We start from the raw sequence: 20,137 nt of genomic DNA, 5'->3' as shown, positions 1-20,137 counted from the left end.
TAAATTGCGGTAAGGGCATCATACTGTAAAAATAAATTGCGGTAAGGGCATCATACTTTAAAAATAAATTGCGGTAAGGGCATCATACTGTAAAAATAAATTGCGGTAAGGGTATCATACTGTAAAAATAAATTGCGGTAAGGGCATCATACTGTAAAAATAAATTGCTGTAAGGGCATCATACTGTAAAAATAAATTGCGGTAAGGGCATCATACTGTAAAAATAAATTGCGGTAAGGGCATCGGTAAGGGCATCATACTGTAAAAATAAATTGCGGTAAGGGTATCATACTGTAAAAATAAATTGCTGTAAGGGCATCATACTGTAAAAATAAATTGCGGTAAGGGCATCATACTGTAAAAATAAATTGCGGTAAGGGCATCGGTAAGGGCATCATACTGTATAAATAAATTGCGGTAAGGGCATCATACTGTAAAAATAAATTGCGGTAAGGGCATCATACTGTAAAAATAAATTGCGGTAAGGGCATCATACTGTAAAAATAAATTGCGGTAAGGGTATCATACTGTAAAAATAAATTGCGGTAAGGACATCATACTGTAAAAATAAATTGCTGTAAGGGCATCATACTGTAAAAATAAATTGCGGTAAGGGCATCGGTAAGGGCATCATACTGTAAAAATAAATTGCGGTAAGGGTATCATACTGTAAAAATAAATTGCGGTAAGGGCATCATACTGTAAAAATAAATTGCAGTAAGGGCATCATACTGTAAAAATAAATTGCGGTAAGGGCATCGGTAAGGGCATCATACTGTAAAAATAAATTGCGGTAAGGGTATCATACTGTAAAAATAAATTGCGGTAAGGGCATCATACTGTAAAAATAAATTGCGGTAAGGGCATCATACTGTAAAAATAAATTGCGGTAAGGGCATCATACTGTATAAATAAATTGCGGTAAGGGCATCATACTGTAAAAATAAATTGCGGTAAGGGCATCATACTGTATAAATAAATTGCGGTAAGGGCATCATACTGTAAAAATAAATTGCGGTAAGGGCATCATACTGTAAAAATAAATTGCGGTAAGGGCATCATACTGTAAAAATAAATTGCGGTAAGGGTATCATACTGTAAAAATAAATTGCGGTAAGAACATCATACTGTAAAAATAAATTGCTGTAAGGGCATCATACTGTAAAAATAAATTGCGGTAAGGGTATCATACTGTAAAAATAAATTGCGGTAAGGGCATCATACTGTAAAAATAAATTGCGGTAAGGGCATCATACTGTAAAAATAAATTGCGGTAAGGGCATCGGTAAGGGCATCATACTGTAAAAATAAATTGCGGTAAGGGTATCATACTGTAAAAATAAATTGCGGTAAGGGCATCATACTGTAAAAATAAATTGCTGTAAGGGCATCATACTGTAAAAATAAATTGCGGTAAGGGCATCATACTGTAAAAATAAATTGCGGTAAGGGCATCATTCTGTAAAAATAAATTGCGGTAAGGGCATCATACTGTAAAAATAAATTGCGGTAAGGGCATCATACTGTAAAAATAAATTGCGGTAAGGGCATCATTCTGTAAAACACATTTACAGGTAAGCTACTGTAAAGGGGCAGTTACAGTAATTTACTGGCAATAGTGATGCCATTAAGTTACCGCAAAAATACAATAAAATGTCTAACAGTGTAGAAAAATAAAACTTAGGACAGATTCCTCTCTTCATGCTGATCACATTCAACGGCTTACAAATTCTGTCCAAAATCTGATCAGATGATCTTTGGACTAAACAGACATTTTTTATTCAAAAGTTATGATGTCGCGAACTTAGGTCGACCCAAAATTGGTTCAGAGGCTGTACCTCGGCCAAACTTTGATCAGTTGAATTGGTGCGCTTCATCAGAACCATGAGCTGAGGGTCCAGCCAAATTGGGGAACAGCGCCACCTACAGGTCATGAGATCTGAAAAATGGCTATTTTTGCTCATAACTTTTGAACAGTTTGTCAGAAAATCATAATCTTTGAGTCTATGGATTCGCTGTGTTTCAGAAAAAACCTTCCATGAACGATGCATTCATGCTTTTGTGCTACGAGAACATTATTATAGACCAGATATCTCTGAATGAATATTGTATCCGGCAGAACGTTTGCTCATAACTTTGAGAGAACCTTGCCAGAACGTTCCCCTTTAGCTCCGGCCTCCTCCACCAGAGTCTGTTTTTCATTAGCGCTGACCTCTGACCTCTGACAGGCGGGAGTGTTGTGATGTTGACCCCTGCGGGAGTCGGAGGAATTCTGGGGTTTGAGGACTCATGGTGGGAGAGAGTCAGTAACGCTGGGTCAGTGGAGCGAGTGTGTAAACAGAGTTTCTGTGGGCGACTGAAGGTTTGTGTACTTTGGCAGGATGCCACGCTCTAATCTCTATGAGCGTCAGTTCATCTGCTCACAGTTTTTCTTTTCATTTCACACACACACACACACGCTCGGACACACACACACACACACACACACACACATATGCTCGGACACACACACACGCTCAGACACACACACACACACACACACGCTCGGACACACACACACACACACACACTCACTCAGACACTCAGACACACACACACTCACACACAAACACACACTCACTCACACACACGCTCGGACACACACTCAAACACACATACACACTCGGACACACACCCACGCTCAGACACACACACACACGCTCGGACACACACACACACGCACACTCGGACACACACACACACACACGCACACACGCACACACACACACACACTCAGACACACACACACACACGCACATTCGGACACACACACACACGCTCGGGGACACACACACACACGGACACACACACACACACACGCGCGCGCGCTCGGACACACACACACACACACGCTCGGGGACACACACACACTCGGACACACACTCACACACACACACACACACACACACACACACACACACACACACACACACACACACACACACACTCACTCACTCACTCACTCACTCACACACACACATTCAGACACACACGCTCGGACACACACACACACTCGGCCACACACACACACACACACACACACACACACACACACACACACACACACACACACACACACACACATGACATGCTCTAATCTCTATGAGCTTCATTTCATCTGCTCACAGTTGTTCTTTTCATTTTCTCTCGCTCTGTCAGGGAAACACTTCTCCTATCGGGATAGAGCAGCATGAGATAATGGCTATCTCTGAGCTTTTAAGTTGAGGTCTATTTCTGTCACATACGGAAGAGAAGCTCCGCCCACACTGAGATCTCATTGGTTGAGAATCCTGCCTAAAATCCATAGACTGTAAACAAATATGGGCGTAGTGTGCGTGACGTCACCCATAGGATCTGAAGAGCAGTTTTGAAGCATAAAGTAAAGTCGAGCTGGCCGTCGCCATTTTGTCATCGCGTGTCACTCCCGGATAACAGAAAATGGGTAAAGAGGCGGGACGTGGGCGGAGCTGACGTGACGTGACGACCAGTGTTGGGGGAAAACTCACACAAGTAACTTGAGTTACGTAATAATATTTTTTCCAAGTAACTAGTAAAGTAACGCATTACTTTTCACATTTACAACAAAATATCTGAGTTTACTTTTTCACATTAATTTGACTGACAGCTCATGTTGAGAAAAATAAGTGCAGGTGTGTGTGTGTGAACATGAGGGTTATTGTAGTTCTAGACTCAATGTGAGCATTTATTTATCTCACTTGCACAATAAAGATTCTGTACTCCTCAAAATGAATAAAATCAAAATATTATGCAAACCTCCAATAATTAAATGTTAAATAAAACAACTATTTTTATGTATAATCTACCTTTATATTTAATTTACCAATGTCTTGCTGCTGACCTTTGATGATGAAAATTACTAGATTTTTTGTTTTTATTGGTAAAAAAAATTTCTTCTGCATCCTCTTCTCCATTATCCAGAGCAGCGCCCTCTACTGGTCATGAGGGAATCTGCATTTTTAGCTCAGCCTGGGGTTTATTATTTACAATTTGGTATGAAGAGGTCTTTACCGTTGCACAAAAATATAACTTTATTGTTATAAAAAAAAACTAAAACAAGCCCAGCCCAGGTGAGAAAAAGTAACGCAAAAGTAACGTACCGCATTACTTTTCTTAAAAAGTAACTAAGTAACTCAATTAGTTACTTTTTAAGGGAGTAACGCAATATTGTAATGCATTACTTTTCAAAGTAACTTTCCCCAAAACTGGTGATGACTAACAGACAGCAGACAAACGGCAATCCACCTGTCACTCAAAGTGGCCACGCCCTTAATTATGCAGAACTTTAAGGCTTTATATAATGTAAACGAATGAGTTATAAAATAATTCACCTTCTCACAGTCGTCATGAAGGGCAACATTAGCCGTATAGACCAAAAGCACAATGTGTCCCAGATTGTAAACATGTGTTCTTCTGCTGTAAAGTTGAGCATTTTAACATGAGCTCAGTGAGATTCTGCTCCTTCTGGAGTCTGTCTCTAGTGGCCAGTCCATGAACTGCAGTTTTAGGGTGCGTTCACACTTGTCATGTTTGGTTGGATTAAAACGAACCCTGGTGCGATTGCTGGGTTAGTGCGGTTCATTTGAACACATTTGAAGCTGCCATCCCAACCCTGGAGCCACCAAACAAGCGGAGCGAGACGCTAAAGAGACGGGTCTCAGTCCGCTTCCAGACCAACTCTGGTGCGGTTCCACTGATATATGAACACAACACAGACCAAAGACATGTAAACAAACCAAAAACAGGACGTGATGTCACAAGATGCGACGCTACAAGTCAGCTGATTTGACAACGCGGAAAGATCAGTGTATCCAAAATGAGTAGAGGACAAACGTGGAGCAGCGAGATCTGCATTTCTGCACACCGGAGGAAATCCTGGTGAACATTTGATGAGCTCTTCGTGAGATCTCAGCTGGTAAAAATAAAGCCATATGTACACGCATGAAATGAAGGCGTTTAATCAGCACACAGCATTGTTTTGAGTGTTCGGTGAGCAGTTCTGTCACAAAATATACGTCATAAAAGCCGACCAATCAGGTTGTGACTGTATCCCTATGCCTTTGGTTCTGCAACTTTAGGTTCGCTGATTCATAACGCTTCGAAGCTTCATGAGGCCATGTTTTGAAATCGTCATCACTATATAAGTCGTTATTTAGGGTTTTTTTGCACAAAAACTATTCTCGTCACTCCATAAAGTTATCGTAGAGCCGCTGTAGTGAGATGGACTTTGTAACTTTAGTCTTTAGTGTCTTTTAAGGGTCTTGAGAGTGTAAAGTTGAGCCAATGGAGGCCTTTCAGAGCATCAGATTTACACTAAAATATCTTCATTTGTGTCTGAAGATGAACGGAGGTCTGACGGGTGTCCAACCACATGAGGCTCAGTCATTAATGACAGAAGTTTCATTTTTGAGTGAACTAACCCTTTAAGTATAATGGCCTGCTTGACACGTGAAACTTGTCGGGTCTTGCGTGGATAAAACATGGTGTGAGAGCATACGGTCCTGCGTTTCTCAAAAGCATCATAAGTCAATTGTAGAGGCGATGCGAGTGTCATACCCTCTGCTGGGCGATCCAGGCCATGGCCTCGCTGAAGTAGCGATTGGGTTCTTCACGGCTCATGCTGCGCCGGACCGTCCTGCTGGTCCACTTCTGCTGCGGAGGACCATTCAGAACAACACTGAGCTCTCGGATCTGCTCTGAGAACACATTCACACTGCTCACACACACACAGAGAGAGAGAGAGAGAGAGAGAGAGAGAGAGAGTATAAGGTTACAATGGAAGTGAGCTTAGACAGAAACATACTGATCCATGCACTACTGTTCAAAAGAGTCTCTTCTGCTCACCAATTCTGGCTTTATTTGATCAAAAATACAGTAAAAATGATCAAATATTCCTCCAGTGTAGATCATCTGTTCTCAATGTGAATACAGGGTTTTTCCTGCATTTCAATTTTTTTGGTGGCCGCCAAAACACATTTTGTCCCGCCAAAGCCTAATTTGATGAGTTATTTTGATTTATGAATGATGTAGAACAGATGCTGCGCTTGTGACTGAGTGACAGAGAGAATGATCAGAGAACTCCTCCCGTGCGCACTCTCTGTGTCTTCAAAATAATCACTGTTAGCTCTCTCATATTTCACATATTAATCCAAATCAAAAGGTCAGAAGACCGAAACCATGTTGCACGTGGCACATTCGGACAATTTTTTCCTAGAATTGCCGCCGGGTGTGAATTGCGCTCAAAAAAACGTTCTCTGACCAGCGGACATAAAGCATACTTTCAATAAACGGGAAACAAATCATATTCAGTTATGAAGTGTTTTCTGTGTGTTGACATCATTCGCGATGTTCTAACAGACGGGATTCGCGCACAACGCGTCAGCTAATGTCCGATTCGCGACCTATATGACTCCTTTGAACCGAATCATTTTAACGACTGGTTAGAACTGATCTGTCCAACACTGAACTCATGAATCAGTTTAATCATTTACTCAGAACGCATCTGAAATGAGAACACAAGTGTGCTTACACAATTTAGCAAGAGTGGATAGTAAGAATTATTTTTAATTATCAACAGTATTTCAGCTTATTTCTGTTGACAATGTGTAGTAAAATAAATAGCCTATAATCATTTAGACTGGAGTGAGGTGAACCCAGAACAAAGTTGTTGTTCTAGCTGATAATTTTTATTAAATTGCATATGGCAGAAAATTAGGCTATTTGTTAATTTTTAATGCTACTTTTTAATATTGATATGATTATATACCAAAACAATTATCTGTAAATAGTGTAAAAAATTAGGAACAAAAGTAACAAACATCAATGTAAGAGATAATATGAGATATCAAAATAAGATGATCAAAATTACTAGCATTTTTTAAATGTATTGTCAGTATTGCACTCGCAGATATTTTATTTCTCAGGATTCTTTGATGAATAGAAAGTTCAAAAGAACAGCATTTATTTGACATATTAATTTTTTATAACATTATAAATGTCTTTACTGTCACTTTTGATCAAATTAGGCCTAATGTGTCCTTGATAAATAAAAGTATTATTATTTTTCTGTATACAATAACTGCATTTATATTTAAAACATTATCATTTATTAGGGGGAAAAAAAACAAAGTCAAGTTAAGTTAAATGTTGCACTTATGTTTGATAAAAAAATTTTTTTTAAATATCAATAAAATCCTAAAAAATGTAGTTAGGGCTGCACGATTTGAGGAAAACATCTCATTGCGATTATTCTGATTGCGATTTAAAATGCGATTTATTATTATAATATTTTTTTTACAAATGAAAAGTTAGTATATAACATTTTGCTTATATATTAATATGACAAATAATAATAATAATGATTATTATTATTGCTACATAAAAATAAGAAATATTACTATTGCAATAACATTTTCATTATTAAGCATTTAAGAATAAATATAACAATAATATTTATATTTCACAGAAAAATTATTTTTACAAAAAAAAGTATGAGTTACCTGTTAATATGCAGACAGACTATGACTAAAAATCATTAGAAAGGTCTAAGGATTTATTGTAAAAAAATTATTATTATAAAAATCTGTGCTTTTTATCTTTGATATCAATTTCTTAAAGTCTAGCCTCTTATGCATCCACTGTGGGGATTAAAACTCCTGTACATTGAAGAAAAACACATGGATTGTCATATAAATTTATTTAGAAGTATTATTTTTCTTATTTTCTACCCAAAAGTTTCATTCATACTGGAGGCCAGAGGGCGCCCTCGAGCAGAAACTCTACAGACGCCTCAGAGAAGTCATCGTTTGCAGGAAATCCTCAATGTGAAGCTATCGCTGTAGCTTCTATCCTCGCTAAACGAAGATAGAAACGCTTTGACTGATTAAACATGAAGATAATAAACACACGACTGCGACAAGATATGGTGTGTTTGAGTTCTTCAAGCCTTCTCTGGTATTTTAATAATAATAAAGTATTCAGTGCTGATTGACATCCTGTGATGAGAAGCCACATCAGCTCGACTGACGATATGAAGTGAGTTAAAACCGGTTATTAAACGTTGTATTTTGCTGGACTACAGCTTTATGAACGCTTCACATTATTAGTTTGTGAAAATGTTTGACGCGTGTTGTTTTTTCAAACGCACGTTATAAGCGACTCAAACTCACAGTGCTTTCAGACGGAGCAGCGTTTACTGATCTCAGATCAGCTCTTCACTGACACACTGGGCATTTATTTATTTTAATAAAATCACAGCTTTTGCGCTTTCATAATCGCACATAACCCAAATTGTGATTGCGGTTCGATTTCGATTAATCGTGCAGCCCTAGTTTCAATCTACACTCTAAAAAATGCTGGGTTAAAAACAACCTAAGTTGGGTTGTATATGGACTAACCCAGCAATTGGGTTGTTTTAACCCAACGGTTGGGTTGTTTTAACCGAGCAATTGGGTTGTTTTAACTGAGCAATTGGGTTGTTTTAAGCAAACATTCAATCCAACCACTGGGTTAAAACAACCCAATTGCTGGGTTAGTCCATATTCAACCCAACTTAGGTTGTTTTTAACCCAGCATTTTTTAGAGTGTATTTTTTTGTATGAAATGTATTGTTTATTGATCTCTTTAAAAGATGTCCATGTCATTTGGAGCGACCGCTCATCATGTGATGTGACCAATAACAGCACTTATTGTATTAAATTTAAATAAAATATTTAATTTCTGCGGCTGAAATATGAATCACTGATACAGTATCCTAAAGTGAACGGCATTTTTCAAAACATTTGTATCCGTTTTTAATGCGATTTACAGGAAAAATAACATTTAAACTACATTTAAGAAGGCAACTCTGACATTATAGAACAAACTAAACGAGATAATCATTTTACAACACTTTAATTCAAATGTTGAGCATGTTAAAGGTGCACTATGTAAAAAAAATTCAGTAAAATATCCAGTGTTATATATTGTGTTCAGTTGAGTACTTACAATGTCCCAAATGTTTCCAACTATTTGTAAATGGTGAGATGCTATTTTAAACGAGGAACCGGGACGTGTAAGGGCGTGGCCTGTCGATGACATCATATCCGCGTTAGTTTGCACTAACACTTTATGTGTGCACAACATTCTTAATATTTGAACAATTGCATAGATATTATTATTAGGGCTGGGCAAATTAAAGCGTTAACGCGGGCGATTAATTTTTTCAGCTTAACGCATTATAAAAATATTTAACGCAAATAACGCAGCGTCCGTTTTTATATCCATTTTTGCCCTGCGTAACATGATCACGCTCTTATTCATGTAAATGCTTCCAAGCGCGACAAGACACAAGAGAGCGCGCTGTGTGTCAATGTCCTGTCTGTGTGTGTGTGTGTGTCAGTGTCCTGTCTGTGTCTGTGTGTTCGAGGACACTCTGACACACACACACACACACACACTCGACGCATAGACAGACTCGCGTCAGTCTTCTGCTCACATCGAGTTCTCTTTTGCTCTTGAACAAACAATAACAACAACACAGAGAATTGTGAGTATTCTCATATTCGGAGTCTTAAGTGAGTTAAATAACGTCTTAAATGAACTTAAAGAGTTGTGAGGAAATGAGATGCGCGGGACAGCGCGTGAGATCTGCGTCATGTTCGTCAGCGGCTGTTCTTAAAGTGACAGGAGCGCTGATGATGATGCCTGTCATTAATGTTCATCACAGAACAACGGGAACAGAGAAAATTGTAGCTTTAATGATGATTAATCAATATTTCATTTATTATTGATGCAGTTAAGAAATGTGTTTGATAACTATTACATCTCTATATGTAATGCGAACTATTTTGATAACTTGCGATTAATCACGATTAATGACAGAAAAAATTCGATTAATTCGTAAAAAAAAAATTATCGATTCCCAGCACTAATTATTATTTTTTGTATTTTAAAATTGGCCTGTCACAAATCCTACATATATCAACACCTCGACATGCGAGCTTTGCAGAGCTGGTGAAGAGTGTTTAGGGTGCGACCGCCTGTTATTTAACCCAAAACACAGCCATGGCTCATTAAGAGACCAGGGACAACCATTTTGGACTGACCATGTGTCGTTAAACTAGCAAATGGGGATTCGGACACGCCCTAAGAGCTCCTGCGCTGTGTGCTCAGATCGCTAAAATAGGGCCTTATATATTTCATTAAAATCTAAATGGGTGTGGCCTAGTAGATGGCATCATTTCCTGTCCTCTCTGTACTTAATATTTAGGCAAAAAGGCACAATGTGAGTGATGCAAAACTCAGAGACTTGATTGATGAGGTTGAAGGGTAATGTGAAGCTGCTAGACATCATGTAAAGCCTGTCTCACCTCCGCACCACGCTCTCTGACGACAGGTTCTGCTGGTTGAGATCCATGGCAATAGCTCTGAGCTGGTCATTGATTTCAGCAGCGGATGCCAGACAGCCTTGGGCTTCCATGAAAGCGTTGCCATCACCGCCCTGCAGCACACACACACACACACACACACACACACACACACACACACACACACACACCGAGAACAATAGAAACCAGTCGTCAGAAAAGCCCAGGATCAACAAATCCAAACATTCACCCTGCCGACTTTAGGCCTTGTTCATGTGGCATTTTGAACTACAGAACAAACAAAAGTTAAATCTGTGAAATCAGTTCCAACAGTGATCAACATTATCATCTAGTGCGCTTCTCATCTTATTCAGTCTCAAATCAATGACACTGCAAACATGCTGCATTAAAGAGCATTAAAGTCTCTACTAGAATGCGTTTGCATGCATGATTTCCTCATATTCTCCATTGTTGCGGCTCCTCTGTTTACTTCCTGTCTCTATGAAGCCCCGCCTTCTGAAAAGCACACTTTGCTCTGATTGGTCGGATGGAGCAGTGTGTTGTGATTGGTGTTTGGGAAATGCCCCGCCCCTTACCATAACCGCCAGTTTCAACACACTACTAACTCGACCAGGCCCCGCCCCTTACCATAACCACCAGTTCAACACACTACTAACTCAATCAGGCCCGCCCCTTACCATAACCACCAGTTTCAACACACTACTAACTCAATCAGGCCCGCCCCTTACCATAACCACCAGTTTCAACACACTACTAACTCAACCAGGCCCCGCCCCTTACCATAACCACCAGTTCAACACACTACTAACTCGACCAGGCCCCGCCCCTTACCATAACTGCCAGTTTCAACACACTACTAACTCAACCAGGCCCCGCCCCTTACCATAACCGCCAGTTTCAACACACTACTAACTCAACCAGGCCCCGCCCCTTACCATAACCGCCAGTTTCAACACACTACTAACTCAACCAGGCCCCGCCCCTTACCATAACCGCCAGTTTCAACACACTACTAACTCAACCAGGCCCCGCCCCTTACCATAACCGCCAGTTTCAACACACTACTAACTCAACCAGGCCCCGCCCCTTACCATAACCACCAGTTCAACACACTACTAACTCAACCAGGCCCCGTCCCTTACCATAACCGCCAGTTTCAACACACTACTAACTCAACCAGACCCCGCCCCTTACCATAACCACCAGTTTCAACACACTACTAACTCAACCAGGCCCCGCCCCTTACCATAACCACCAGTTTCAACACACTACTAACTCAATCAGGCCCGCCCCTTACCATAACCACCAGTTCAACACACTACTAACTCAATCAGGCCACGCCCCTTACCATAACCGCTAGTTTCAACACACTACTAACTCAACCAGGCCCCGCCCCTTACCATAACCACCAGTTTCAACACACTACTAACTCAACCAGGCCCCGCCCCTTACCATAACCACCAGTTCAACACACTACTAACTCAACCAGGCCCCACCCCTTACCATAACCACCAGTTTCAACACACTACTAACTCAACCAGGCCCCGCCCCTTACCATAACCGCCAGTTTCAACACACTACTAACTCAACCAGACCCCGCCCCTTACCATAACCACCAGTTTCAACACACTACTAACTCAACCAGACCCCGCCCCTTACCATAACCACCAGTTTCAACACACTACTAACTCAACCAGGCCCCGCCCCTTACCATAACCGCCAGTTTCAACACACTACTAACTCAACCAGACCACGCCCCTTACCATAACCACCAGTTTCAACACACTACTAACTCAACCAGGCCCCACCCCTTACCATAACCACCAGTTTCAACACACTACTAACTCAACCAGACCACGCCCCTTACCATAACCACCAGTTCAACACACTACTAACTCAACCAGACCCCGCCCCTTACCATAACCACCAGTTTCAACACACTACTAACTCAACCAGACCCCGCCCCTTACCATAACCACCAGTTTCAACACACTACTAACTCGACCAGACCACGCCCCTTACCATAACCACCAGTTCAACACACTACTAACTCAACCAGGCCCCGCCCCTTACCATAACCACCAGTTTCAACACACTACTAACTCAACCAGACCCCGCCCCTTACCATAACCACCAGTTTCAACACACTACTAACTCGACCAGACCACGCCCCTTACCATAACCACCAGTTCAACACACTACTAACTCAACCAGGCCCCGCCCCTTACCATAACCACCAGTTCAACACACTACTAACTCAACCAGGCCCCGCCCCTTACCATAACCACCAGTTTCAACACACTACTAACTCGACCAGACCACGCCCCTTACCATAACCACCAGTTTCAACACACTACTAACTCAACCAGGCCCCGCCCCTTACCATAACCACCAGTTTCAACACACTACTAACTCAACCAGGCCCCGCCCCTTACCATAACCACCAGTTTCAACACACTACTAACTCAACCAGGCCCCGCCCCTTACCATAACCGCCAGTTTCAACACACTACTAACTCAACCAGGCCCCGCCCCTTACCATAACCGCCAGTTTCAACACACTACTAACTCAACCAGGCCCCGCCCCTTACCATAACCGCCAGTTTCAACACACTACTAACTCAACCAGGCCCCGCCCCTTACCATAACCACCAGTTCAACACACTACTAACTCAACCAGGCCCCGTCCCTTACCATAACCGCCAGTTTCAACACACTACTAACTCAACCAGACCCCGCCCCTTACCATAACCACCAGTTTCAACACACTACTAACTCAACCAGGCCCCGCCCCTTACCATAACCACCAGTTTCAACACACTACTAACTCAATCAGGCCCGCCCCTTACCATAACCACCAGTTCAACACACTACTAACTCAATCAGGCCACGCCCCTTACCATAACCGCTAGTTTCAACACACTACTAACTCAACCAGGCCCCGCCCCTTACCATAACCACCAGTTTCAACACACTACTAACTCAACCAGGCCCCGCCCCTTACCATAACCACCAGTTCAACACACTACTAACTCAACCAGGCCCCACCCCTTACCATAACCACCAGTTTCAACACACTACTAACTCAACCAGGCCCCGCCCCTTACCATAACCGCCAGTTTCAACACACTACTAACTCAACCAGACCCCGCCCCTTACCATAACCACCAGTTTCAACACACTACTAACTCAACCAGACCCCGCCCCTTACCATAACCACCAGTTTCAACACACTACTAACTCAACCAGGCCCCGCCCCTTACCATAACCGCCAGTTTCAACACACTACTAACTCAACCAGACCACGCCCCTTACCATAACCACCAGTTTCAACACACTACTAACTCAACCAGACCCCGCCCCTTACCATAACCACCAGTTTCAACACACTACTAACTCGACCAGACCACGCCCCTTACCATAACCACCAGTTCAACACACTACTAACTCAACCAGGCCCCGCCCCTTACCATAACCACCAGTTTCAACACACTACTAACTCAACCAGACCCCGCCCCTTACCATAACCACCAGTTTCAACACACTACTAACTCGACCAGACCACGCCCCTTACCATAACCACCAGTTCAACACACTACTAACTCAACCAGGCCCCGCCCCTTACCATAACCACCAGTTCAACACACTACTAACTCAACCAGGCCCCGCCCCTTACCATAACCACCAGTTTCAACACACTACTAACTCGACCAGACCACGCCCCTTACCATAACCACCAGTTTCAACACACTACTAACTCAACCAGGCCCCGCCCCTTACCATAACCACCAGTTTCAACACACTACTAACTCAACCAGGCCCCGCCCCTTACCATAACCACCAGTTTCAACACACTACTAACTCAACCAGGCCCCGCCCCTTTATTCTGCGCATTAATTATTATAATGAGGAAAATACGTGCTAAACTGTAACAAACTGAGTCAAAAGATTGAATTATTGTGTGCAGAATGCGTCAGATTGTGTGTGAACGGAGTTTATTCATCCTTGTGTCGTTTCACACACACATGCCTTTCTTTCTTCAGTGTAATGCAATAGAAGATATTCTGAAGAATGTTCACGCTGCTCTTTCACATACAATCAGAACAAATATCTAAACATTCTTAAACAAATATACATTTACTGGAGAAACTAAATGACTTCAGATATTTTTTTAAAAATCAATGTTTATGCTGAAAAGAAAAAATCTGTCCATACGGAAAGATACCAAGAATACGTTTTTTTTGTTGTTGTTTTTTTGCCTTATTTTATTTTGTTTTAAGCACAAGACTTAAAAACAAGACTTAATATCTGAAGTTTTTTAACTTCTCCAGTAAATGTGTCTCGATTTAAGAATGTTTAGATATTTGTGCTGGAAAACAAGAAAACAAAATAGAAAAAAAGGACAACAATTCTAAATGCTAATGCAGTGATTGTGTGTAAAAGAACAGCGTGAGCATTCTTCAAAATATCTTCTACTTATGATGCTTTTGTTGTACTTTTTTGTACTTTTGTTTTCCATTTTCGAACATGAGGATGAGTAAATAATGATCATTTTCATTTTTGTCAATTAATCTTGTCAATATACTGTATATTTAATTATATAATTTATATTAAATGTGCCCCTGGAGCTCAACAGCAGTCGTGCGTCTCACAGGTTTATCTGTGGCAATAGCCAATAATACATCATACGGGTCAAAATTATACATTTTTCTGTTATGCCAAAAATCATCAGGATATTAAGATCATGTCCCATGAGGATATATTTTATAAATAAATATATCATAAATGTATTATAAGTAGTAATATGCATTGATAAGGACTTCATTTGGACAACTTTAAAGGAGATTTTCCCAATATTTAGATTTTTTTGCTCCCTCAGATTCCAGATTTTCAAATATTGTCCTATCCTAACAAACTTATTTATTCAGCTTTCAGATGATGTTTAAATCTAATTTAAAAAAAATGTACCCATATAACTGGTTATGTGGTCCATGGTCACATATATACATATATATAATAATTATACACAGTACACACACATATAGGCTACTGTATTATGTAAACACAAACTTTTATTTTGGATGCGATTAATCAATTTGACAGAACTTTATATATATATATATACACACATCAACAATAAAAAATAAAAATTGGAAAAACTCGATGAAAATAAGCAATAAAATTAGTTAACTTTAAAGGTGCAGTGTGTAATATGTATGAGGATCTATTGACAAAAATACAATATAATATCCATAACTATGTTTTCAGTGGTGTATAAAGAGCGTTATGTTTTTATTACGTTAGAATGAGCCGTTTCTATCCACACACCACAGGTCCCCTTACAGTGAAGCCGCCATTTTGCGCCGCCATGTTTCTACAGTGGCCCTAAAGGGACAAACTTCACTACAGAGCACTAGTCACTCTCCGCTCTCTCAGACGACATTTTTGTCCTGTGTCAGCCAGAGTGTGATTGCAATTCACAACCTCACCACTAGAGGCCGCTAAACTTACACACTGCACCTTTAATATGTGAACGTAAAGAACTAAAAATAAACTATTTTTAACACACGCACTAATCACGTGATTCACTTTCATTTTCTCCCGAATGACTCAGATGAGGAACACAAGCGTGTTATTGTCTGAGAAATGTTAATAATGTGTGTGTGTGTGTGTGTGTGTGAACGCAGCAAACAGGCTTGTGTGATTCTCATGACCTTTACAGCACATTTATCATCCTGTGACCTCTTGACATGAGCCTAAATCCACAGTGGAAGTGTGTGTGTGTGTGTGTGTGTGTGTGTGTGTGTGTGTGTGTGTAGGCTACTCACAGACTTAAATATTAATGCTGCCTTGTCCAGGTAATCCTGACACTGGACCTGTAGAAAGTTGATCCGCTGCGACACAGGCGGCCCGGAAGAGCTGGAGGAACAGAATCAGCTTTACACCACACCAATAAACCACATTTCAAATGCTTTCGTTTGACCAGTCCTGTGTGTGAAACTGTGTGTGTGTGCAATTATCAGTCAGAGGTCTCTAAACGGGCCTGTAATATTTCTGGAGTAAACACTCCTCCACAGACGCCTGATGGACTGGTTTATGAACGGTTTGTTCTTCTCTGATTTATGGCGAACCCCGACATAAAGACGCCCGACCAGCCGGGGCAGGTCAAAAACCCCGTATTAATAATAAAAATATATCTCCTGAATACTGAAAACTCTGCTTTCTGACTAATATTTGTCCGGTTATATTAAATTACAGGTTATATATTTCCAGCTGACATGATAGTTAGTTATAGATCACCCACTCATCTGATTAATAATCTGTTTAATGCTGAGCAAAGCAAATAAACTCATCAGCTTCTGTTCGAAAAATATACTTGGCAACAAAATGACATTAAATACAATTGCATAAATTGAAAAGTTAAAAAGAAGCTTTAAAAATATAAAACAAATACTATATATATATATATATATATATATAAATTTATTTTTTTATATTTTTTTACACACATATAATATAATGGACCAGATAAAATTAAGTCAGTTAAAAAACTATTTTTTATTTAATATTTTTAATTTATATAAACTAAAATTGCATCATAATTTATAAACTATAATTTTCAACAATATGCTTTAAAAAGAGTTTATATATAAATGTATATTATATATATATATATATATATATATATATATATATATATATATATATATATATATATATATATATATATATATATATATATATATATATATATATATATATATATATATATATATATAATTTCATTATATACTTTTTAAATTGGTAAATAAATAAATATAAAATATTTATATGTATTTTTATTATTATTAAACTACATTTAAATATTTAATAAATTATAATAATTATATACTTTCTAAATGTATAATTTATTATAATAATGTATATATAAAGCATTTTAAAGGATATTGTTGAAAATTAATTATGAGGCAGTTTTAGTTTATACAAATTAAAAAAATTAAATAAAAAAAATTATAGTTTTTTAACTGATTAAATTTCATCTGGTCCATTATATTATATGTGTGTAAAATATATAAAAATATAGACATTTTATTATTAAAATACATTAAAATATTTAATATATTAAACTGTATAATTATATATATTTATTAATTTAATAATTATTATAATGTATTGTTATAGTGTATGTATAAAGCATTTTAAAGCATATTGTGAAATGTATAGTTTGTTTGGTAGACTATGATACAGTTTTAGTTTATATAAACAACATACATAAATATTTAAATTAATTCTTAAAATAAACCATATTAAAATATTTGTATTTCCTTTTATTTTTTATGGTTAATATATATATATATATATATATATATATATATATATATATATATATATATATATATATATATATATATATATATATATATTACATATTAAAGTGACATATTATATTATAAAAAATATATTTAAATATTTAATGTATTATTATACAGTAATATATATTGTAAACGACAGCATAATGATACAGTTTTAGTTTATAAGATACAAATAAATTCTTAACATAAACCATATTAAGATATATATTTTTGACTTAATTTTATCCAGTGCATTAATACATTAATATCTTGAGCAGGCATTCTGAGTTCTTCTGAAACAAGTAACAAAACTGAACGATTTGGCACAACTCAAATTGGGCAAGACAGAAACCAGACACTTCTACACGAGATTCTGATCTGAATGGGGAATATGCATATGAATGCGCGTGAGAGTCGTTATTCATGTTTATGAGCAGAAGCTGCCAAATGACTCATGAACTTCTGCGGAGCGCCTGGAAACGGCAGGAATCCAAGCCTTTCCCACAGGATCCTGTAATTATTGAGTATGGAGATTTACAGGAAGCTTTGCACGGCAAGTGCGAGTCTGAAAGTGCCCTGTAAACTCACGCAGAAACCAAAACAAAGAGCCACACAGAGACTGAGTCCGCGGGGATTGAGTTACCCAACAGCCCAACAACAGCCCGACGAGTCCACCTGCCCGAGGCCTATTCACCACTACAACATCATAAACACACAGCTTTACACACAACCTGTGTCATAAACATCCTCTATACAGTCATTCTGGGAGATATGACCGCATATCAACCTTTGAACCTCTGCGGAATTATGAGAGTTTCACTTCTGCGCACTATTTAGGTTCACTTTTTTTTTTTAGACCATGTCTGACTGAATACCAACATTTTGCATTGCACTTTATGCATTTATTTTTCTTGCATTTTATGCATTTATTTTTTCTGACTTTGGGAATCAAAAGCAAGTGAAATACTGTGCGCGTGCATGTTAACGCAAACTTTAAATCTAATTTGAATCGTTATGCAGGTGAAATAACGCCCGAGCGCACGCAACAGGTGTTCACTCACACTTGTCCTCCTCCGCTCATGGAGCCTCTGGAGAAGCTGTGGTTGTATCCCTCCACGTACTCCTGGGTGAAGCCATTATTCCCCCGCTGCACCACCACCTCACTGCGCGCGTACGGGTACGCGGCCGCGGCGTTCAGCTCACTGCGCGATCCCGCGCGGCGTCCCATCATGTTGAGCCCGCGCTGCGAGCCGTACGCGCTCATGACTGCGCCCGAGGTGCCTCTTAAAATGGCGGAGTTTTCAAAGTGAACCTGAGATCAGACGCGCAGCTCCAGATGAATCCAGCCGTGGAGATCCTCCGAGCGCAACTGAGCGAGGAAGAGCCGCAGTCCGCGGACCCGAAGTCACACCCACAGACAGAGACAAACCATCTGAACACACCCTCACATGCCTGGAGGCGTCTCTCTCTCTCTCTCTCTCTCTCTCTCTCTCTCTCTCTCTCTCTCTCTCTCTCTCTCTCTCTCTCTCTCTCTCTGCGCACTGTTGAGGGAAGTGCGCAATTACGCAAAGCACTATGATTATAAACAACATAGGTGTTGCTAATTATCACGCACGCAGATTTATGACCTCCGATGAGTTAAGAGAGCATATACGGAATTTCTTCCATCACCATATCCCTTTAATCAATCCATTTTAGTAACTTGAAGTGTACTGTGCAGTGTGCACATATAAAACGTGTACCTGCTAAAATAGTGAAAGACTTTAAAGGATTAGTTCACTTTTAAATAAACTGTTGCTGATAATTTACTCACCCCCATGTCATCCAAGATGTCCATGTCTTTCTTTCTGCAGTGGAAAAGAAATGAAGGTTTTGGATGAAAACAGTCCAGGATTTTTCTCCATATAATGGACTTCAATGGGCTCCAAACGGTTCACGGTCCAAGTGAGAGTTTCAGTGCAGCTTCAAAGGGCTTTAATGATGAATAAGGGTCTGATCTAGCCAAACCATCAGTTTCTGAGAGAAACCCAGCAGTATTTATGCGATTATTTTACCTCTTATCAGACGAACGTGATCATCTCTGAGCTCCGCCATAACTTCCGCTAAGTGAGGTCAAAATACGAGCCTGGTCGTAGAGTATACGTAGATGCCTCATTAGCGACTGCACGGATCAGTAGAATGAGGCATCTACTATCGATATATCTATGACCACGCTCGTATTTGACCTCACTCTCCGGAAGTTATGGCGGAGCTCAGAGATGATCACGTTCGTCTGATAAGAGGTAAAATAATCGCATAAATACTGCTGGGTTTCTCTCAGAAACTGATGGTTTGGCTAGATCAGACCCTTATTCATCATTA

The 20,137-nt window shown here is 39.5% G+C and overlaps 1 protein-coding gene across 2 annotated transcripts in view; it reads right to left on the bottom strand.

The window, feature by feature from the left end:
- The window catches only part of dspb (desmoplakin b), a 73,605-nt gene extending 54,410 nt beyond the window's left edge, over positions 1–19,195 (bottom strand). For both annotated transcript variants that reach the window (XM_079831911.1, XM_079831912.1), the window contains exons 1-4: positions 18,838–19,195; positions 16,253–16,343; positions 10,407–10,537; positions 5,614–5,770 (exon numbers count right to left, since the gene is read on the bottom strand). In XM_079831911.1, coding sequence (XP_079688037.1) covers positions 5,614–5,770; positions 10,407–10,537; positions 16,253–16,343; positions 18,838–19,040 — 582 coding nt within the window. In that variant the 5' untranslated portion in view covers positions 19,041–19,195. The remainder of the gene's footprint in view (positions 1–5,613; positions 5,771–10,406; positions 10,538–16,252; positions 16,344–18,837) is intronic.
- Between the last annotated feature and the right edge of the window lie 942 nt (positions 19,196–20,137).

This window comes from Gobio gobio (assembly GCF_949357685.1).
Source record: "Gobio gobio genome assembly, chromosome: 12".
In the NCBI taxonomy this organism is placed as follows: Eukaryota; Metazoa; Chordata; class Actinopteri; order Cypriniformes; family Gobionidae; genus Gobio; species Gobio gobio.
Note: the sequence above shows the minus strand (reverse complement) of the source record. Positions and strands in the feature narration are given on the sequence as shown.